The sequence below is a fragment of the Aquarana catesbeiana genome, linkage group LG02 (assembly GCF_042186555.1).
Source record: "Aquarana catesbeiana isolate 2022-GZ linkage group LG02, ASM4218655v1, whole genome shotgun sequence".
NCBI classification, from domain to species: domain Eukaryota; kingdom Metazoa; phylum Chordata; class Amphibia; order Anura; family Ranidae; genus Aquarana; species Aquarana catesbeiana.
Window position 1 is genome coordinate 774,650,038 of NC_133325.1, and position 24,609 is coordinate 774,674,646.

Here is a 24,609-nt window from a genome sequence, read left to right on the forward strand (position 1 = left end):
TATAGAAGAAATTGCCCCAGAGATAGTCTATCACCTGTACAAGAGACAGTGACTTACAGAATGTCCATCGCTTGTACAAGAGATATTGCCACACAGAATATCCAAAACCTGTACAGGAGACTATACCTTACAGAATGTCCATCACTAGTGCAATAGACAATGCCACATAGAATGTTCATCAACTGTAGAGGAGTTATTGCCACGCAGAATGCCCATCACCTGTATAGGACACTATATCTCACAGAATGTCCATCACTAGTACAAAAAATAATGCCACACAGCATGTCCATCATTTATACAGGAATCTATGCCTTACAGAAAGTCCATCAACTGTAGAGGAGATGTTGCCACACAGAATGTCCATCACTTGCACAGGAGACTATGCCCCATGGACTGTCCATAACCAGTACAAGGGACAATACCACACCGAATGTCCATCATAATTACAGTAGATATTACCACAGAGATAGTCTATCACCTGTAAAAGAGACAATGACTCACAGAATGTCCATCATCTGTACAGGAGACTATACCTCTCAAAATGTCCATCGCCAGTACAAATAGATAATGCCACATGCAATGTCCATCAACTGTACAGGAGATATTGCCACATAGAATGTCCATCACCTGTGCAGGAGATTATACTTCGCAGAATGTCCACCACCAGTTTAATAGACAATGCCACATAGAATGTCCATCAACTGTACAGGAGATATTGCCACATAGAATGTCCATCACCGGTGCAGGAGATTATACTTTGCAGAATGTCCACCACCAGTTTATTCAACAATGCCACATAGAATGTCCATCAACTGTCCAGGAGTTTTTCCATACAGAATGCCCATCACCTGTATAGGAGACTATAACTCGCAGAATGTCCATCACTTTTATGAGTCGTACACACGATCGGACTTTCCGCCAACAAAACCGTGGATTTTTGTTCGAAGGTTGTTGGCTCAAACTTGTCTTGCATACGCACCGTCACACAAATGTTGGCCAACAATTACGAATGTGGGAACGCAGTGACGTACAAGACGTACAACAAGCCCAGAAAAAGGAAGTTCAATAGCCAGTGCGGCTCCTTCTGCTTGATTCCGAGCATGCGTGGACTTTTGTGCGACGGACTTGTGTACACACGATCGGAAATTCCCACAACGAAGTTTTGTTGGCGTAAAATTTAAGAACCTGCTAGCCAACATTTGTTGGCGGAAAGTCTGACAACAAATGTTTGATGGAGCATACACACAGTCGGACTTTCCACCAACAAGCTCACATCCAACATTTGTTGTCGCAAAATCCGATCGTGTGTACGGGGCATTACGGGAGACCATGCCTCACAGAATGTCTATCACCAGTACAAGGAACATTGTAACATAGAATGTTCATTATCTGTAGAGGAGGTACGGCCACACCGAATGTCCATGCTAGTACAGTGTCTGACAAAATGTCCATTCCGAATACAGAGGACGGTGCAATACAGAACGCCCATCACTAGTACAGGAGATATTGCCACACAAAATTTCCACCAGTAACACAGGAAGCAGTGCCACACATAATTTCCATGACTATTTCAAGAGACAGTGCCCAACAGAATGTCTATTACTAGTACAAGAGATGACACCATACTGAACATTCATCAGTAGAACAGGGGGCAGTGCCACACAGAATGTCCACCAAATAAATACCACAGTGCTAAAAGTCCCAATGAAATGATAACTACTGGGCCAGCATGTTACCCATAACTAAAGGGCACACATTCACAGAAGCATTAGGCATGCCACCCAAAATGTTATAAAAATGGACAATAATAGACTGCTTTCTGAAGCATCTTTCTGAAGATCTTCCCAGGCATGCTTACAATAAGAACAGTGTAATATCTCAGAAATCGCTAAGCACTATTCCTCCTGACTGTGCTGACCTGAACTGTCCATGGGAATGGGATCTGCTGACCGTGTCAAATTTAGAAGTGTACAGCGTGCTTACTGTGAAAAGTGTATACTGCTCGCCAAATCAAGAACATAGGGGTTGTGTATTATCACAGAGCGTGGTGTTCTTTCACCGCCGTGAAATGACCGGGGTCTTTTACAAACATCGACTATTTTCAGCAAGGAGCACTTCGCATGGAATGCAAGCAAAAATCAAAATACCGAACAAAATCACTGACATTTAACCTTACCTGCATCCTTAACTGGACCCTAACACTGAACCCGAGCCATCACTTGAATCTTAACACTTAATCTAACCATTAAAATGAACCTCATAAGAGTGTGGGTGGGTGCAGCATGATGCGCTTGGGGTGAAGACACAGAGCCCGGTTGCAAATAACAGAACTTGTATTAAAGAGGATTGGGAAGAACCCAACGGGGGCACTCAGAGTATGTCTGGCCAAAGAGGATAGAGCGATACTTCAGCGTCCCAACAGCGTCTGTCCCAGAGGGTGGAACGCGACCCAACCTGTCTTTGACCAATCAGGAGGCTTTCAGAAGGAAGGCTTAGCCCTAACCTGTCCCTACTTATCAGGAACCTCTCCCTACCGCTAATACTTTCCCTGACAAATGCGGGACAAATCTGTCCCTAACCTGTCCACTCACAAAATGTGCTCCGAGCCTTTATTAGGCTCTACCTGACCCAAGATGGCCACTAGAGTCACATTGGGTTGCCGCATGCAACCAGATAGCTTCCTTAGTGAACCCAGGAAACCATAGAGGGTTCAATTTTCTCCTGACTTTCTCTCTCCTGCACTGCGCCACCTGCAGTGAAGAACGTAGACTGCACCTGCCTACAAGAGAAACATGGATACTACCACTGCTAACCTTTCCTTCTGAAAATACTGTCTAGTTGTCATGGCTTTCTAATTCCATTACTGTGTATACAAAGAAGGATCTATAACTTTTTTTTTTTTACTTTTTTGAGCTGCATAAATAACATGTGTCAATAAGGCACTGGAGCTAGTAGATAAGCATGATAGCCAGGCAATAGGCATTTTCAGGAGGAGGTTGACAATGACAGCCCCAAGGAAAGGTTTAACTTAAAATGAGCCCCTAAAACCTAACCGTAACATCTAAACCCTGATATTTAACTCTACATCTAAGAGGAAATCTAGAACTAAAAATTAAACCCTTAAAGTGTAACTAAAGGCTAAACTTTTTCTGTTTAGTTTTGGATAGAGCGAAGAGGAATTAGAACCCCTGTCAGGTTTTTATTGTTATCTGTATCCCTGTTAGCGAGATTCGCCCTCTCTATTTGTCCCATTTAGGCTCCGTTTACACTAGTGCGACTTGTCATGCGACTTTAGACAGTCGCATGACAAGTCACAGCCCATTGATTTCAATGGCACCCGTTCCAATCTATGCGATTGGATTGTAGACACAGAGGGGTGGGACAAAGAGGTGCAGAACGAGCCCTCTCTCCTCTCCTGTTAGTGTGGGGGGGGCGGGGGAGGGGGATTGTTATTGCTGGCTTTGGGCAGTGTGAAAGACAGTGTAATGCCGTGTACACACGGGCGGACTTTTCGACCGGACCGGTCCGACGGACTGAATGCGGCGGACAATCCGACCGTGTGTGGGCTCCACGGACTTTAGCTTTGGAACATGTTGCAAATTTGTCCGACGGACTCGAGTCCGGTCCAAAAATCGGCTTGTCTGTATGCTAGTCCGACGGACGAAAACCCACGCTAGGGCAGTTATTGGCTACTGGCTATCAACTTCCTTATTTTAGTCCGGTCGTGCGTCATCACGTACGAATCCGTCAGACTTTGGTGTGATCGTGTGTAGGCAAGTCCGTTCGTTCAAAAGTCCGTTAAAAGTCCGTCGTCGAAAAGTCCGCCCGTGTGTACGCGGCATAGCAGACACTCTCAGCTTAGCCAACTGCAGCCAGCAAACCTGCTGGGAAGCCATAGTCCAGGTTGAATAATGTGTCCAGGTCCCAGACAGTCTGAAACCCGGACACATGATTCCAAACCCGAACTGTCCGGGTGAACCCTGGACAGGTGACAACCCTAATACAGTAGGAGATTGCCTACGTATATTTGGCCAGCTTTGCACTCGAAGTCTGCTATCAAAAAGTGATAAAAAATTAAATTGTTATGTGCAATATCTCATATTTAGAGGACTGAAAATAAGCACAACAATAAAAAACAAAACAAAAAAAAAAAAAACTACCCTCGAACATAATATGTAAATAAAGAAAATATTGAGGGAAAACATGCATTCGCTTTATCTCTTAAAGGAGTTTCTTTCCCCATACACTTGAACTATTTGCTCCGAGATCTCAGCACCAAAAAGCACCGACGCGCTCTATTTATTTGGCACGGTGACAAATCCTAGACACATCAGAATGGCAAGCCAAGGCAGGTCAGCAGCGGTCAAAAGCAGCCGGAAATTGTGCTATTGTGCAGAGCTTGTACCTACGACCGGAGAGATGAGTTTAATTGGCCAGCATTTGCTGCATCCAGATGAAAAGATAGTCAGTAGGACAGCGAGGGAGCGGCGGGAACCCCCAGGGGAGATTGCTATCAGCTTCCACCATGCACCAGCTCCGCTCTTGTGATGTCTGTCGCTCCCACCTCTGCCTACGGGAGCCGAAGGTACAGCCCGGCGTTCAGGCTACGGAGACATCACACGGCCGCAGCCACAGAGGGAAAACAAACAACAAAAAAAGCTTCTGAGCGCTTTGAAGAGCAACTAGGCACCTCTTTGTGTTTTGCAGAAAATGCGCCGCGAATTGGCAGCTATTCCGCACATTATTCCCGGCAGCCGGGGGGACCTGCGACAGGTCCGAAATACAAATATGCCGGCGGAGAATTTTATACCTTCTTCTGATGCTGTTTACAGATCAGCTAGAAGCAGCAAAAAAAAAAAAATCAGAAAGCAAGTTTACTTCCAGTCCATCTAAAGTCAAGATTTTATTCGATTTTGGATGTAAAAGAAGGGTCAGATCACCAGTCAGGTTCCTATTCTTCATTCAGAAAAACAGCCAGCACACCGAGATGAACCTCACAAGTCCACATTTTTTAAGGTTCTATTAGAAAGTGTATACATTTAAAGGGTAACCGGAACCACCTCGAGACCTCACTGGACCCTTATTCAAGGTGACAGACACGGGGTTGCTTTACTAAAACTGGGGCATGCAAAATCTGGTGCAGCTCTGCATAGAAAGCACGTTTTTTTTTTTTCTTCAAAAGCTTAACCACTTGCCGACCACGCTATAGCCAAATGTCGGCTACAGCGCGGTCACCCAGTTCTGGGAGGGCATCTATTGTCATCCTAAAACCACACGCACACTGCGGTGCACATGCGGCTCGCTCTGTGATTGCTGTTTCCTTTCGGACACAGCTGATCACAGATTGGGGTAAATGGCCAATCACAGTTGGTCACAATGTAAACACACGTAACGGTTATTGGCATTCCTCTCTTCACACTGTCACAGCATGAGGAGAGAAGAGCCGGTAACCGGCCAGTGTAAAAGGGGACAAGATTATCAGATGTCCTGATTATCAGTGCAGCCCCAACAGTGCCCATCAGTGCCTCCTTATCAATGGCCATCAGTGCTGCCTCATCAGTGGCCATCAATGCTGCCTCATCAGTGCCCTTCGATGCAGCCTATCAGTGCCCAACATTGCCTTAGTTCTGTTTCGATTTGAGTTTCCCATGATCCATTGCAGCCAGATTTAGTGGGGACTTTCAGATGGGCGCTTGGTTTGACTACACTCTTTTGCAGTTCACTCTAAATGTGCACCTTTTTTCTTTAAGAAAACTACACATAAAGCTTCTGGTGTTTGCTGTTTTGGATCTGCTGGGGGGGAGCTGGGTATTCCTGAGATTCTCAAATCACATGTTAAGGTGTGCTCAGGACATGGGCTTACTGGGGATAAGATGATTTTACAAAACACATAGTGGGAGGTTTACTAAAACTGGAGAGTGCAAAATCTGGTGCATGGTAGCTTCCAGAACTTTTTGTCAAAGCTTAATTGAACAAGCTGTAGGAACCTTTTCCACTTTAACCCTTCTCTTCTCTATTCTGCTACTGACCACCTATATGACATAATCTCTCCCCTGTCCTGTCCTGACCTGGCCACCTCTGTCTACAACAGTTCACTCTCATCATCACTAGATGCACTTGCTCCTCTAACCACACGCAGAATTAGGCCCCAACCGTTACAACCCTGGCAAACTGACCACACTAGAAATCTCAAGAGACATTGTCGTGCTCTTGAACGACTGTGGCGTAAAACCAAATGCCTGCAAGATTTCACCCTATATAAATCTGCCCTTCTAAAATACAATTCATGCCTCCATGCTGCCAAACAAGCCTACTTTGTCTCTCTTATTAATACCTTGTCATCCAGTCCCCGTCGGCTCTTCTCAACCTTTAACTCTCTGCTTCGTCCCCCACCCCCTCTACCCACTAACTCACTCACTGCCCAGGAGATTGCCAATCACTTCAAAGACAAGATCAATGCAATTCGTGAGGACACCTCCACTGTGCGTAAGTCTTCCCCACCCAACATACCTTGCCTAACAGCACATTCAACACTCTCCTCTTTTGAATTGGCTACTACTGAAGAGGTTACAAAACTTTTCTCAGATGCCCACCTAACCAATTGTCCCCTGGATCCTATTCCCTCACAACTACTACGGTCAACCTCTTCTTCTATCCTATGCTCCCTCACTCACATCTTCAATCTCTTCCCTTCTAGTGGCATCTTCCCCTCCCCTCTAAAACATGCGCAGATCACCCCCATACTTAAAAAGCCCTCAATGGAGCCCATCAGCCTGAAAAACTTAAGACCCATCTCATTGCTCCCATTCACCTCTAAAATTCTAGAACGCTAATGCCGCGTACACACGGTCGGACTTTTCGTCTACAAAAGTCCGACGGACGCCGACGGACAAAATACGGCTGACAATCCGATAGTGTGTGGGCTTCCCCGGACTTTCAGCGGACTTTTACAGCCGCAAATCTGACGGACTTTAGATTTGAAACATGCTTCAAATCTTTACGTCGTAACTCCGCCCGACCCAGAAATCCGCTCGTCTGTATGCTAGTCCGACGGACAAAAACCCACGCTGGGGCAGCTATTGGCTACTGGCTATCAACTTTCTTATTTTAGTCCGGTGTACGTCATCACGTATAAATCCGTCGGACTTTTGTGTGATCATATGTAGGCAAGTCCGTTCGTTAGAAAGTCTGCCGCAAGTCCGCCAAAAGTCCACCAAAAGTCTGTCGAAAGTCTGTCGGACAGGCTGTCGGACTTTTGTAGACGAAAAGTCCGACCGTGTGTACGCGGCATTAGTCTACAACTGTCTTAGCTTCTACCTCCTAATACTCCATACTCCATATTCCATACTCCTACTACTTGACCTCTCTGTGGCCTTTGATACTGTTGACCACCCGCTCCTTCTCAAACTATATTCCCTTGGCCTCAGAGATTCTGCTCTATCCTGGTTCTCTCCCTGTCTATCACAGCGCTCCTTCAGTGTCACCTACAACTCTGTCTCCTCCTCTCCATTGCCCCTTTCTGTGGGGGTCCCCCAAGGCTCTGTTCTTGGACCCCTTCTCTTCTCTATCTACACCTCCTCCCTTGTCACTTGATATCCGCCCACGGCTTCCAATACCACTTATATGCCGATGACACCCAAATCTATCTGTCTACTCCTCACCTCATTCCTTCAGTCTCCTCTCGCATTACTAACTTACTAACTGACATATCAGCATGGATGTCGTACCACTTCCTTAAACTAAATCTCTCTAAAACTGAGCTATTAATATTCCCCCCCCCGCCCGTGCCCCCCTCCATGACTTTTCTATCAAAATCAACAATGCAACCATCAGTCCCTCCCCTCATGCCAGGGTACTAGGTGTAATTAAAGACTCAAGTCTAATCGTTGTCAAAAGTTTGTAGAATTCACCTCCATAACATCTCTAAAATTTGCCCCTTTTTAACAAATGAAACCACCAAGCTCCTCATTCACTCCCTGGTTATCTCTCGCCTTGACTATTTCAACTCCCTTCTCATTGTCCTGCCTCTCCATAGGCTCCTCCCCTCTTCAGTCTATCATGAATGCTGCTGCCAGACTTATCCACCTTACCAACCACTCAGTGTCTGCCAACCCTCTCCTCCAATCCCTACACTGGCTCCCAATCACCCAGAGAATTAAATTCAAAATACAAAGCCACAACATACAAAGCCATTCACAACTCTGCCCCGAGCTACATCACCAATCGTGTCTCCAAATATCACCCAAACTGTCCTCTCCGCTCTTCTCAAGACCTCCTACTCTCAAGCTCTCTCGTCTCCTCCTCCCATGCTCGTCTCCAGGATTTCTCCAGAGCCTCTCCAATCCTCTGGAACTCGCTACCTCAACCTGTCCGGCTATCCCCTATTCTTGCTACCTTCAGGCGATCCCTGAAAAACTCATCTCTTCAGGGAAGCCTATCACGTCTCCAACTAATCTTTTTACCACTTCCATCAGCTCAATCCCCACAGTAATGGGGCGTACACACGGTCGGACTTTTCGTCTACAAAAGTCCAACGGACGCCGACGGACTAAAGCTGGCTGGTAATCCGATCGTGTGTGGGCTTCTCCGGACTTTCAGCAGACTTTTTCAGCCTCAAATCCGACGGACTTTAGATTTGAAACATGCTTCAAATCTTTACGTCGTAACTACGACGGACCCCGAAATCCGCTCGTCTGTGTGCTAGTCCGACGGACAAAAACCCACGCTAGGGCAGCTATTGGCTACTGGCTATGAACTTCCTTATTTTAGTCCGGTGTACGTCATCACGTACGAATCCGTCGGACTTTTGTGTGGTCGTGTGTAGGCAAGTCAGTTCGTTAGAAAGTCTGCTGCAAGTCCGCCAAAAGTCCGCCGGAAGTCTGTCGGACAGGCTGTCGGACTTTTGTAGACGAAAAGTCCGACCGTGTGTACGCCCCATTACAACCTTTTGTACCACCTGCCCCACCCTATTAGATTGTAAGCTCTTCTGAGCAGGGCCCTCTTAATCCTCTTGTATTTTATTGTATTATAACTGTACTGTCTCCTTTCTATATTGTAAAGTGCTGCGTAAACTGTTGGCGCTATATAAATCCTGTATAAAAATAATAATATAAGCCATAAAATGTCAAGCTTTGATGTAGAAACCATAGCTTTGCAATTTGCCAACAAGCTCTCTGGGTGTTGGAACACAAGATCCCTGTCGAAAGGGAGGTTCAGAGATCAGTTTGTCTTATTCTCATGTTCAGCAGAGGTCACATGACCAGCTGCATAGGCATTTGCTTATGTGACTGGCTTTGACTACTGTATAGGCATGTAGTTCAGAGTAAGATTTGAATATTTTGCAAACATTTAGGGTAACATGCTACATTTGTGTGTAACTATCTCTCTTATCTTCCACAGAAGCACAGGTCTCCGGATAATTCTCTCTACCAGGTAAGTGTTGTCTTCACAGACCATGGTGCAGGTCCAGTGACAGTCATGGTTTGGCAGGAAGCCATCTTTGTATAGCTCGGTTACATACAGTAGCTGCTCTGTATAATAATTGTTGGAGGAAATCCCTCATGCGATACTGAAGTCACTGCTAGTTAATTGAAACAGTGAATATTGACTCGGTAATATGTATGACAGGCAAGCCAAACACTTATGCTATTTGTATTTGGATGTTTCTGCAAGAACATCCTGTGAAGTCTTGTGGTCTGCCCAGCCATTCTCAACCAGGGTTTCTAGGGGTTCCTTGAGATGTGGCCAATTGACCTCCTATTTGATGGTGCCTTCATAGTTCCAAGGCCAATGCCACTTGGAAGATCTTTTTAACTATATGTAAGGAGGGAAGCATTCTGACCACCAATGTAAGGGGTACATTCCTTCCACTGACCACCAATGTCAGGTATATTCTTCCCACTGACAACCAATCTAAGGCATATTCTTCTCACTGACCACCAATGTAAGGAGTATTCTTCCCACTGACCACCAATCTGAAGGCTTATTCTTCCCACTGACTACCAATGTAAGGTGTATTCTTCCCACTGACCACCAATGTAAGGAGTATTCTTCCCATTGACCACCAATGTAAGGAGCATTCTTCCCACTGACCACCAATGTAAGGAGTATTCTTCCCATTGACCACCAATGTAAGGAGCATTCTTCCCACTGACCACCAACATAAGAAGCTTTCTTCCCACTGACCATCATTTTAAGGGTCCTTCTTCCCACTGACCATCATTTTAAGGGTCCTTCTTCCCACTGGCCACCTGATGTATCACGATCACATGATAATTTACGTTTTTTTAATCGATGTGTGCAAAGAGAGATCACACAAATACTTATAAGTATAACATTTATTAAAGATAATGACAGATATAGATAAAGAAAAAGAAAATATAACAAAAATACTTAAAGCGGTTGTATAGTCTTTTTTTTAACTTTTACCTACAGGTAAGCCTATAATAAGGCTTACCTGTTGGTAAAAAAAATATTCCCCTTGCTATGAGCCGCTGACTGCAGCGGCGCATGCGCACAGGGGATTCTCAGCTGAAGGCCCGGCAACTGCCGGACCTTGCCGGGAAAGAAATCTCCCGCGCGCATGCCCAGGAGTGATGACATTGCGGCTCCAGCCACTCACAGCGCTGGAACCGCGATACCCGGAAGACACGCCGTGGCAACATGTCAGCTACCTCGGCATGGACCAGGTAAGATACCGACGCCTCGTTCTAAGGTAAGTATTTCATAATGAGCTAGTATACGGTGCATACTAGCTCATTATGCCTTTTGCTTTACAGGGGTAAAAAAAAAAAAATTTCAGCGGATATACAACCGCTTTAACTAACGATGCTGTTTTGCCACGGAGTCCCCCCATAAAGGCGTGGCCAGGTAATCAGATCACACGCATGCATGTTGCAGGATGCAGCTCTGGATACGAGACTAAAGTCTTACCAGTTTTGGCTGTGGTAATATAGATCTTGAATGTAAGGAAATGCCCACCCTCAGGGCAGTATGACCTTCTAAGGAAAATGGCACATTCCTGAAGGAGAGGGGGCTGGCTTGTCCATATAGGTAGTTCTCATTTCTATAGTATGAGTCATTTAAGGTAACCAGAATAACCAGGATATTAGAGGCTTTATTAGATATTTGTGAGGCCAACATTAATAAGGAATATGAAATATGCAATTTCTCTATCACTGCCATTGTAAAAGGCAATATTTCCAGTGACCATTAATGTATTGGTCCCTATTCCCACTGACCACCAATGAAGGGCCATTTTTCCCAGTGACCATCAATATAAGGGGCCTTCTTTCCACTGACCATTGATGTCCTTCTTCCCAGTGATTACCAATGTAAGGGGTACTCTTCCCAGTGACCACAGATGAATTGGTTTTACCAGTGGTTTCCTGATGGTTCCATCTAGGGTAAAAAGGTTTACAAGGCAGTTTTGTCCAACACTAAAGCCGCTGCCATCCACTATTAAGAAAACCAAATTATTTATAAATTAAACACCACAATACTCAACTGTCTTAAACCATGCCAGTTATGAGACAAAAATCTGCCTATGACCAAGAAACCATGAGTAACTACTATACCATAGGTGTGCGCAGCCTATTGTATTAGGGTGTGCACCTCAAAGCTCCAACACATATGCCTTTGTGAGTTGTGACATATTAACTGGCCTCTTCCCCATTTGTCATCCTAAAACAATATGGCGGAGTAGCCGAGCACACTGGGCAGCGGAAAGAAAAGGAACTAGGACAAGAGGGGTGGCATACATTGGTACCAATCCCCTGCATTTTCCTCCCAAGGCAGCTGAATATCCGCGAGAGGAAGAGGAGGAGAAGCCTACTTTCAGCTGCTGCAGAAGAAAATACAGATCGGTCCCTTAATTTCCACTCCAGCCGCCTATCCTGTCCAGGTTCTGGGGGTCGGCAAGTAAGGATCGCGGCTTGCCTGTCATCTGCCCTCAATTGATGGGTTGCAAACTCCAGGATTAGGGTGTGCCCAGGCACACCTGGCACACCTCTTGCGCACGCCTATGTACTATACTTTGTTAAAGTATCCTTATAAAGAGGATGGAAGAAACAGAAGCTAAATATATGTATCTGCTGAGCCAATTGGTGTCTCGGGGACTGAACTGAATATTTTTATGTTGCCATTTTTCAGGATCTTCAAATAAGTAAGCTGAATGACCCATACAACGAGATTGGAATGAAGGTAAGATTTCCATTTTTTTTTTCCAATGAAATCATCAACTAAAGGGCGTCCCTTTTAATAGGGTGACACAAAGCATCTGGCCCACTCACAGCCATCAAAATGATTACATGAGATTAGGTAGAAAATTGCCAGGTGGCCCTCCTTCCCTGCTAAAGCGTTATTTCTTTTATACTTTTTATAGGGGCTTTTTAATGAAAAAGAACTGTAAAGAAAATTATATTTAGGCCTCATTCACACAGCTGCACCTAGCCACACACATGTGAAAGACCGCCTTTGCCCGCAGAAAATGCACGGGTGTTCTGTGCAGCTGCATGCAGGCGGTCCTATATATCTATTGGGATGCAGCAGCTGCATGGTCACAGCCCCTGGTTCCAATGTGACAGCCATGCGGGGTGCGTGTCCCTGTATGTGCGGGGACATGCCCCTGCACTAACACAGCTGTAAAATTGGGAGAACCGTTAGTGTCTGTGCAGCTTATGAGTAAGCACTTAGCATAAGTGTGAAACGCGTCAGCTGTTTTCCTGTACTTTCTTGCTGTGGTGTCTTGTGTACTTCATGATCCAGTTTCCATAATAAAGACACATGAAATTTCTCCCGGTGTGCGGCTGTCCAGAACTTTTCGTACATTTCCAGTGTCTGTGCAGCCACTGCATCCCAGTAGACATGAACAGAGCTGCCTGCATGCAGATGCGCCTGTGCATCCTGTGTGGGCGAAGACGACCCTTCTCACGGATGTACGGATAGGTGCACCTGTGTGAATGTGGCCTTAGTTGCATGGTCACTGCAACTAATTTTATCTGTTGCCTAATATATATCAGCGGCGATGTGTTTTATAAATAGCGCCTAATTTTAGCATTGCTTTTCCCCATTTGCCGTCTAACATGAATCTTGCAGTATGTAATGTAAAACAGCAGATGGTGCACTGGAGACGGAATAGACACGCAGTATTTCTTTGTTTTGGTACTGGAAAGCAGAAGAGTTGTCGTATTTAGTAAAGCCATGTATTCACATATCTTATTCCATCACATAACCCAAAAATGGGTGGTATATTCCTATATTGTATCATTGGGTCCCAAGCCCTATTCCATAGAAGCCATTGTTTCCAAACACTGCACTAATGATGGGCACAAAAGCCTAAAACAGCTGTAAAGCAATAATCATCATATAAAGCAACAATCTGCATGGCTTGGCTGTCCTGAAATGAGGAATAATCCTCTTATTTTTGGGATGGAATGAGACATGTGAATAGCTTCTGTTTTAATAAGCGTTTAATGCGCCACCTTACTTTATTAAATACACTCAATATTTAGGAATTCCAGGAGAAATGTAGATTTCCATGAGCAAGTGGTAAACTGAAATTGAATTGGCTGGTAGCCCCTACTACACTTTGTACATCTTCCCTGTTTTGTTGCGTCAAGGAGCGATTTGCATGACCTTATCCACTTCCGCAGAGTATAAAATTTACACTATGTTTTCAAAAGTATTGGGACGCCTGCCTTTACATGCACATGAACATTAATGGCATCCCAGTCTTAGTCCATAGGGTTCATTATTGTGTTGGCCCACCCTTTGTAGCTATAACAGCTTCAACTCCTCAGGGAAGGCTGTCCACAAGGTTTAGGAGTGTGTCTATGGGAATGTTTGACCATTCTTCCAGAAGAGCATTTGTGAGGTCAGGCACTGATGTTGGACAAGAAGGCCTGGCTCGCAGTCTCCGCTCTAATTCACCCCAAAGGTGTTCTATCAGGTTGAGGTCAGGACTCTGTGCAGGCCAGTCAAGTTCCTCCACCCCAAACTCGCTCATCCATGTCTTTATGGACCTTGCTTTGTGCACTGGTGAGCAGTCATGTTGGAACAGGAAGGGGCCATCCATAGACTGTTCCCACAAAGTTGGGAGCATGAAATTGTCCAAAATGTCTTGGTATGCTGCCGTTTTAAGAATTCCCTTCACTGGAACTAAGGGGTCAAGCCCAACCCCTGAAAAACAACCCCACACCATAACTCCCCCTCCACCAAATGATTTGGACCAGTGCACAAAGCAAGGTCCATAAAGACATGAATGAGCGAGTTTGGAGTGGAGGAACTTCTATGTGTGGGTTTGTTTGCTTTTTTTGGGATGTTGAGGTAGAGACCGAAATTGCATGGGGGGGGGGGGGGGGGGGGTGAGACAATGTTTTCCCAGGGTTTGATCAATATTAAAGATGGCTCTAAATCTGGTACACATCAAGTTTTTTTTTTTTCATTCAACCCAGTGGGATAAAAAAAAACTGAAGCTCGCTATACTAGATATGCAACATTAGTACAGCAATCTCCCCACTGAGCTACAGTGTTCTGACAGGGGGACCGACCACTCCATCAGAACACATCGGTCAGTACTTGTAGCCATTGGCTGACAACTCTAATTGGATGCCGATTGGGTGCTGGTTTTCTAGCAAGCCCGTTTGCCAGAAACTGGCCATTCAGCCAGCATCTGTCGAGCAAGCTGATGTACGAATGGGCCGAATGTACCAGCCGATATTTGGCCCCTGTATACCAAGCTTTAGACTAGCCATTGACCTTCAAAAAAAAAAAACAACTCAGGTCAGATAAGGATTACAAACCACCTTCATTTTGCGTTCTCCAATGACTCTAATGCATTTAGCTGAAATATCCAAGTTTCACCAAAATTTGGAGAAATTAAAATTCCCAATTTTGCTCCTCTCTGTTTCTGCCACCCAGTTGATCACAAAGGTATGAGAGAATTGTGCCCCCCACCCCTAAAATTATCTTGTCTCTCGGATTGGTCGGGGAAGCGATATGTGAAAACTTGGTCCACATAAAGTTGAATCTTTGGTTCAATTCTCATTACATTTATACAAAGCTGTACAGCAAATCCTTTCTTTTGTTCCGGTGTGTCGCTCCGAGATCCCTCCTCTGTTTTCAGCCCCAAAAGTCACAGTGATAAATAACTATTTTTTTTTTTCGGGAAGAGAACATAAAAATAGATTTTTTTCCCCCATGCACAGCATTTTTCACTGTCAGTCAGTTCCATTGTGTTTTGAGCACAGAATATATAAAATAATAAACATCTTACAAATACCGGCGTGTCATCAGATGTGGTGGGCAAAGATTTCCTTGCGAGGAGCCATCTTGGTCCAGCCAAAATGCTGGATCAATAAATCTCTGTTTTTTCCCAGGGCTGGGCCGTCGCTCACGCCTTTCCTGCGAGCCTCATCAATCCTGCCGTTGAAGGATCTCATGCTTCAGGAAGTCTCAGTGTGCAGCGTAGGTTATGTCTCTCGCTCACATAGCCTTGCTGCCACTCCGTCTGCTGTGAAGGTTATAAAATCAGATATCAGGTGAAATACAACTTGGGTGTCTAGGTCGTTAATTAGAAAATGGTAGACAAGGCCTTGCTGCCCTGGTTTTGTTCATGCACAGCTTGCGTTATGTAGAGAGGGCGCTTGGGTGTCTTGTCTTTGTTTTGTATGGGGTACCCAATTGTCTTTTGGCAATATGGTACTTTGGGAACTCATCAAAAAAATAAATTTTTGCTGTCTGAACCCACCTGATGGTCTTTGTTGATTACTGGGTATCTGAAGCACTCTAGTTGCTACACTGCCCAACAGTGGATGAAGCCCACTGCTCCTCCTAATATATTTTGTGTAGCAACTAAGGATAACAAGAGCCACCCTATCATAGTAGTCAGGGCTGCCTTTTGAAATCACGGGTCCCCCTCGATTGACTGGACTCCATAACATATCCTTCTATCAGATTTGAAGCCACTGGTGCACTTTCAGGGCCACTGATAGGGGAGTACCACTGTAGGGGGCCCCGGTACACAGGGGGGCCCGGAAAGCAGGGGGATTGGTGCAGTGGGACGGAAGAACAATCACGGAACAATGCCCTGTGTCACTCCTTCCAGCAGCTGAAAGGCGGTTAGATGGAGAGGGGAAGAAACCAGCTTTTAGCTGCTGGAGGGAGAGACACAGACACAGGGCATTATTCCGTGATTGTCCTTTCATCCCGCCACACCAATCCCCATGCTGTCCGGGCCCCCTACAGGAGGCCTGGTGGTACCCCCCTATTGGCGACCCTGATGGTAGGGCCAAGGAGGTATCACAGCTAGCAAGCCCTAATCCAGCACTTGGGGTCTAAGAGTTTCTGAACATCATGCAACCTTTTAAGATACAAAGTGGCTTCAACTCTGATAGAAGGATGTGTTGTGGAATCATCTGCCTTGAACGTTTACTGGCACAGGTGTAGGACACTCTCCTACATTAGGAGAGAGCCACCTACATGTTTTGTAATGAGTATCTGTACAGTAAAGTAAACACATAATCGGCCAACAGCAATTACAGACACTGGGAAAGCCTACAGCATAACTGAACAGGTTGCTAAAGTTGGGATGTTGCACCAAACTTAAACGAAGAAGGATAACCTTTGGCATATGTTACCAAATAGTTATGGCCATAAAACATTTATGCTCTATCAGCGTTTACCCCAAGATGTCTTCAAGGAGGGCTGGAGGAAGGATTCATAGAATTATAATTACCTAAACAGATATAGGTAGGCCTGTTAAGCTCGAAATATGTTTTTGTATTCAATATCTAGATAAAAAATTTTAACCTAGTGATGGAGTCTTCTTCCTTTTATCCCAGATCTCTCCAGACTGCTCCTTGCATCTTGGAGACCTGCAAAAAAAAAAAAAAAATGTTCCTACTCCTTTGTCTTGAGCACATTGCTGTGTTCAAGTCAGTCATTTTCCCTCCCTCTACTTCCTGCCTACATCACTGCCTGTCCTGGAGGTTCATAAACCAGTCCAACGAGTTCATTAACATTAAATTGAATAGGGAAAGCCCAGCTTCTACCTATGTTTATACAATAAAAATCACTAAAATAGCCACAGCAACACAGTTTGAAAGGTAAGTCTGCTGTAATTTGCTAGTATGCAGTGCATACTAGCAAATTATGGCATTAGCATGCAAGGGGACCATTTTATGTATTTATTTTTTGTAGTTTTTACTACTGCTTTAACCCTATTCCATTCACATATGTACCTAAAACATGCACGTCATTAAAGTTGAACTCTGGGCCGAAATATATAAAAATTCCATGGAATGTAGATATGTATCAAAAGTCATTTAATTTGTTTTTAAATGTAACTAATGGAAGCGTGTGTATTTGTCCTGATATCAACTTTCTATAGTACCCTGAACAGCAGACTGGGAGAGGGAGGGGCTGAACAGCTAATTAAGCCCTTCTGCAGTTCACAAGTACTGACAAGAGGGTAGAGAAGAGTGATGATTCACCAGTGTGCTGGTGACCCAATGATTGCTGACAGTGTTTTCTCGACCCAATTGCACTGCTGCTGCAGTGGAGGTCGCAGACCCGGTTTTGCCGCCCCACAGGGAACGCCTGCATCGCAGTGCAAGCTAATGAGTATTTCAGAGCCTTTGGCAAGTAAAACATTTCCCACTTGTGTGCAGATCAACCCTGTATTTTGCTGCTAGGCAGGATTTTGAGTTTTAAATTAAAAATAGCTTTAACCTCATTAGGTTTAAAAAAATGGAAGGCTCCCCTATGTTTCTAATTTTTTAAGCAGGAACAATAACAAAACTAATAGTAAACGACATAAATACATGGAAAACAAAATTAAAAAAGTGAAGCATTTGTGGACCAGAATGTTAAATCCCCTTTGAAAAGATTTGCTAATAGCTCACCTTGTTCCGTTCCTCCGCTTTGCATTGGCCGGGCTCTGTACACAGCGAGCAGGAAAACCTGCCTGTGATCAGATACTACAGGATTTCTTGTTATAAAAAAAATAGAGGTACAGCTAAAAGCTGATGTATGCCCCAGAGCAAAAGACACAACATTGCACCCCTGCTATTATATTTTTAGAAACCAGGATCACGGGAGATCACAGGACAGCCTAAGGCATGGCAGCCTATTATGTGTGTACAAGGCCGAGGAGAACAATATAAACTTCATTATTATAGCACAAGCTGAGCGGACAGGAATCCTAATCAAGACATGCCATGTCATGTTCCCGTGTCATTTCTACCCTTGCCAAATTATTCATGGTATTTACGGGAAATAACATTTTTTTGGCTCAACAATCATAAGAAAGCAAACTGCATTCATTGTATTTTTAGGTTTAGCATAGGGATCAAGGTTTAAAGAAAACGCAACAAGGAATAGTCATATACATACTGGACGTTTTTTAAAGAAACTCTGTCACCAACCTTAAAAACTGCAGACAAAAATGCGAAAATCAAGTATTTAAGGTATGAAAAGAAAGTATCTCTTGTAGGCGGGATTTTTGAGGCACAACTTACATCAATCTAAATCTAAAAATAGTAATTTTTTACATAACTATAGTTGGATAAAAGATCAAACAATTAAACACAAATACAAATAGCCCCCACTTATCAGGAGCCATACATGGTTTTATTACAATATTATAAGAGAGTCTTATATAAGATTGTCTCTCTTTTTATATTGTAAAGCGCTAAGTAAACTGTTGGCCCTATATAAATCCTGTATAATAATAATAATAATAATAAGCCTAGTGGACCAAAACCCCCACTATTCTATTCTCTGTGTAACATTAGCCAGTGGTGCTATAACTCAACTTAATGCATTTTATTGATGATATTATCCATGAAGCACATTGAGCATATAGCACCACCTGCTAATGTTATACAGAGAATAATTTTATACAATATGTGTATATATATATATATATATATATATATATATATATATATATATATATATATATATATATATATATATATATACACACGTTGCAGCTTGCAAGTGGTTTACTGGGGGTATGGCTGAAGCTATCAGCCATAACCCTGTTTTTTTTTTTTTTTTCAGCCAGCAATTGTTTTTCTCCTGAAAGCGGTCCGAGCGGCTAATTAGCTGCTGGATCACATTCAGAAGCAGTGGAAGGCCCCCCCTCCCGTTGCTTCTCAGGCTTACCCTGTTTACCGGCGAGCCCGGGAAGTAATCCAATGGTTCCAGCGGCTGGTCATAAAGGTGAACGGAGGCAAGATCATCTCTGATAGCCTCTATGATCTTGGAGGACCAGAGCGATGCCATGAGGTCACTTCCGGTCTAGGGCGGAAGTAAACAAATTTATTTTATTTTTTTAAAGCAAAAGATCTTTTTTTAATTTAAGTTCTTGCTTTCAAAGGTAGGGGAGAGATTTGGGGTCTTATAGACCCCAGATATCTCCATAAAGATGACCTGTCATCCCTTATTTTTTTTTATAAGGGATGTTTACATTCCTTGTAATAGGAATAAAAGTGATTAAAAAAAAATGAAAGGGACAGTAGAAAAAAATAAATAAGAAAAAAAATGAAAAAGCGCCCCCCATCCCTCCGTGCTCACGTGCAGAAGCAAATGCATGCGTAAACAATGTTCGCACCACCCATGTGAGGTATCGCCACAAACATTAGAGCGAGAACAATAATTTTAGCACTAGGTCTCCTCTGTAACTCTAAACTGGTAATCTGTAAAAAAAATTTAAAGCGTTACCCATGGAGATTTTTAGGTATCATAGTTCGTCGCCATTCCACGAGCATGCACAGTTTTAAAGTGAGACATGTTAGGTATCTATGTATTTACGATTCGGAGTAACATCATCTTTTATATGTTACCAAAAAATTGGGTTATATATTTTGCGTTTTTTTATTTTTTTTTGCATTAAAATTCATTAAAGTGTATTTTTTTCCCAAAAAACTGCGTTTGAAAACAAAAAGTGCCAGAAAAGGCCAGGTTCTTAGGTGATCGGTGACCCTGTATGGCTCTTGATAAGTGGGGGGCAATTTGTAATTTTATTAATTGTTCTTTTAACTAACTAAATTTTTGTAATAAAATTAGCATTTTTATAAATTTGGATAGGTGTAAGTTGTACCTCAAAAATCACACCTACAAAAGATAATTTCTTTACTTACATATGGTGAAACTATAGAAGGGGTGCGGCATATTGTTGAAGCCAGGGTACTATAAGTTTTGAAAATGCTTGCTTGCAGCGATTTCCTTTTTGTAAATTATGTTTTTACTTGAAATGTGAGACTGAACTTCTTTAAGAAGAGTCAGTCCATGGATAGCCCTCTCCTCTTCTGGGAGTGTCTAATTAGCCCCTGTGCTGGTACAGCTCCTCCATACATCCACACACAGGCTTGCATGATTCTATGAGCAGAGCTGTGCACATGCTGGAACCTAGCTATGCAGGCTGCAGTCTCTGTATACTTTTACTCTGTAAACCCACAGCATTTGTGCTTGCGGAAATATATTATTGCATATTATATTAACTCCTCCCATCCGCGATATAGCCGAATGAGGGCTACAGCGCGGTCCTTAATTGCTGGGAGCCTGTCATATGACGTCCTGCCATGCAGGACCTGCTTGCGCGCTCTGTGATCACTGAGTCTATGAGACTCGACTGATCATAGATCGGAGTAAGGGGCTAATCCCGGCTCCTTACCACCTGATCATGTGATGTAAACAGAAGATTGGTGATTTTTTTTTTTCCTTTTTCTTCCCTCCGAGCCCGGGGGCATTTTACTCCCATCACGGGGCCCTTTATTATGGTCCTGTAGTGGGAAACCTTTGTTTCACCTTTGAGACAGAGAAAGAAGATTGAGTACACAACCCTCAATCTCCTTCTCTGCAGCCTCAGCTGCACAGAATAAATGGACAGGAATAGATCTGTACAGAGCTTCCCATTCATTCACATAATGATGCTTCAGTTATGAATGGGCAGAGTCAGTTATTGGTACCGATCACGGACTGTTCATTCAGAAAAGGAAGGGGCTGGTAAATGACATATTTTACCAGCAAGCCAGCAGCACTGCGGGAGGACAAGAAGGGGCCAGGGGAGCACACAGGGACCCGGGGGGGGGGGGGGGGGGGCAGGAGAAGACAAGCGACTTGGATAGGAGGGGCGGCATATAGAGGAACGGATCCTCTCCATTTTCCTCCTGCAGCCGCTGCCTGATTGCAAAAGGAAGAGGAGGAAAAGTAGGCTTTCAGTGGCTGCAGGAGGAAAATTGAGGGGATCGGTTCCTTTAATTGCCAACCCTGCTGCCCCTCTTCGCCAGGTATACAGGGGGGCTCCACGGGCCCCCTGGAGCATGGAGCCGGGTCCCAGTTGTGACCCGTGTAGTTACTTCCCTGGTCCCCTGCAATGGCAGCCTCCACTTTTGTCCCATGATAGCTGCATTTTATGGCAAATTCTCTAGCAGGTTATGTATTGGTATATATTACACATGCAGACTGTACAGAGAGCAGAGCTGAAGGAGGTACCATGCAGGCCCAGCCACTACAAGCTGCCTGCAGAAAACTACAGGAGGGGGGCGGAGACAAGACCAGTCAACCTGCACAAGGAGAGAGAGCAGCAGGGAGCGGTCTTTATTACAGGAAGCTCCTACACAGAGGAAATGTCTCACACTGGATTACTGCACAGATCTGGAAGAAATACACAAAGCACACCATGACTCTCATTTACATTACAGTGCCTTGAAAAAGTATTCATACCCCTTGAAATTTTCCACATTTTGTCATGTTATGACCAAAAACGTAAATGTATTTTATTGGGATTTTATGTGTTAGACCAACACAAAGTGGCACATCATTATAAATATGTGAAAAGTGTGGGGTACATTTGTATAGCGCCCCCCTGAGTCAATACTTTGTAGAACCACCTTTCTCTTTCTTCTTACAGCTGAAAGTCTTTTTGGGGATGTCTCTACCAGCTTTGCACATCTAGAAAGTTACATTTTTGCTCATTCTTCTCAAGCTCTGTCAGATTGGACGGAGAGCGTCTGAACAGCAATTTTTCAAGTCTTGCCACAGAATCTCAATTGGATTTAGGTCTGGACTTTGACTGGGCCATTCTAACACATTAATATACTTTGATCTAAACCATTCCATTGTAGCTCTGGCTGTAGGCTGTTTAGGGTTGTCCTGCTGGAAGGTGAACCTCCACCCCAGTCTCAAGTCTTTTGCAGACTCTGACAGGTTTTCTTCTAAGATTGCCCTGTATTTGGCTCCATCCATCTTCCCATCAACTCTGACCAGCTTCCCTGTCCCTGCTGCATCCGCACAACATGAAGCTGCCACCACCATGTTTTACGGTGGGGATGGTGTGTTCAGGGCGATGTGCAGTGTCTTCCACATGTTTGCTGAGTCCCCCACATGACTTCTTACAAACTTCAAAGGGGACTTCTTATGGCTTTCTTCTTGCCACTCTTCTATAAAGACCAGATGTGTGGAGAGCACGACTAATAGTTGCCCTGTGGACAGATTCTCCCACCTGAGCTGTGGATCTCTGCAGCTCCTCCAGAGTTACCATGGACCTCTTGGCTCTTCTCTGATGAATGCTCTCCTTGCCCTGCCTGTTAGTTTAGGTGGACGGCCATGTCTTGGTAGGTTTGCAGTTGTGCCATACTCTTTCCATTTTCGGATGATGGATTGAACAGAGCTCCGTGAGATGTTCAAAGCTTGGGATATTTTTTTTTTGTAAACTAACCCTGCTTTAAACTTCTCCACAACTTTATCCCTGACCTGTCTGGTGTGTTCCTTGGCCTTCATGATGCTGTTTGTTCACTAAGGTTCTCTAACAAACCTCTGAGGGCTTCGCAGAACAGCTGTATTTATACGGAGATTAAATTACACACAGGCGGACTCTATTTACTAATTAGGTGACTTCTAAAGTCAACTGATTCCACTAGATATTAGTTAGGGGTATCAGAGTAAAGGGGGCTGCATACAAATGTACCCCACACTTTTCACATATTTATTTGTAAAAAATTTGGAAAACAATTTATAATTTTCCTTCCACTTCACAATTATGTGTCACTTTGTGTTGGTCCATCACATAAAATCCCAATAAAATACATTTACGTTTTCAGTTGTAACATGACAAAACGTGGAAAATTTCAAGGGGTATAAATACTATTTCAAGGCACTGTACATTTACTTATCCCAGATTCAGCTTTAAAAAACAGCAATAAATGTAAATAGTACTTTTCTTTTATACAGAAAAAAACAAACATTAAAAGCAAAGAGTAAAAAAAGTCTACCCCCTTGTAAAAATGATTATTGCTATTGGAGTATTGTCATGGTAATCCACAACCTGTAATCTTCTCGAGCAATGGTGAGGAAAATCTCTCGGGGAATAAAGCATGGTATGCCTTGAGAATGAAATTGAAAGCAATCTGTCTGCTAAAGGGGTTTCGGGGTTCCATATGGGCAGAGAACACTAGTTGCAAGCCAAATTAATGTTCTCGAGAACCTGGAAGATTGCGGGTTGCCGACATCTGCTGCATAAACCTCACAGCGGAGAATAGCAAAATATCTATTTGAGTGAAAATTGTTTATTGAGTCAAGTAAAATAAAAATTTATTATATTACGTTTTTGGAGAGGACCTTGTCTGCTTGGCAATGATTGGTTTCTACGAGATGGAAAAGAGGGGAAGTCTATTGGTCTCCATTGAAAGCAGACCTTCACCCTCCCCACACCCACCTGTTGTCATTCCATTCCTACCCCCCCTAACTATTGGGAATTTTTTTGTTTTATTTTTTTTAAATACCTTTTTCAGGGAACCCTCCTCATATTTTCTGGATTCTCAAATATTGCCCGAAGCCTCCTCATGTACCCTGGTCACACATCCCAGGAGGCCTCGGGGGAGTCTATAGTGTATGCACCTTGGTGTATCATTAGGGGCAGGCCGTCTTTTCCTGGTTCTTGCAGCCAGCCCCCTGATGACACTCCATGCCATATGTGCATTATCAAGGGGGTGGCATTAAGAATCCAGAAGAGACGACTGGCCCCCTGATGACATCAGAGAAGAAAATGGTGACACGGGACTGGTTGTGCAGCAGCAGATCCTTACAGGACACCGCTGGAACACAGGGCCCCCAAGTATGTGCTTTTTGTGCATAGCCCATCAAAAATGGGGTAAAAAAAAGTGGTTGGGGTGAAGTACCCCTCACGCTTGTGTATTCAGGCACAATGCCACAGGTCTTCAGACCCATCATGATTGGAGAATTCTCACCAGATATGGCCAATCCACAGCAAGCATGTAGAGTCAGGTCAGGGGCATTAATACAGTTTATGGGGCGCCATAGCAAAATTTCCATTGGGCCCCATGGCGACCTTTCTCTGTGACACCTGGCAATGTCAGTTGGCACAGTAGTGTAGTTGATCCTAACATAAACCAAAAGAAGAGATAGCAGGAGAGATGTTAACACAGTCAGTACAATACTAGGGAGCAGAGCTAAGGATAGAAGATGCCATGGAAGAGAAGGAAGTGCAAGGAATTAACTTTTACCCTTAACCGATTCAGCCCCGAAAGATTTTTACCCCCTTCCTGACCAGAGCACTTTTTGCGATTCGTCACTGCGTCGCTT

The 24,609-nt window shown here is 44.0% G+C and overlaps 1 protein-coding gene across 1 annotated transcript in view; it reads left to right on the forward strand.

The window, feature by feature from the left end:
- The window catches only part of CD247 (CD247 molecule), a 176,312-nt gene that overhangs the window by 123,563 nt on the left and 28,140 nt on the right, over positions 1-24,609 (forward strand). The window contains exons 5-6 of the mRNA XM_073617354.1: positions 9,400-9,432; positions 12,151-12,201. Of these exons, the coding sequence (XP_073473455.1) occupies positions 9,400-9,432; positions 12,151-12,201 (84 nt within the window). The remainder of the gene's footprint in view (positions 1-9,399; positions 9,433-12,150; positions 12,202-24,609) is intronic.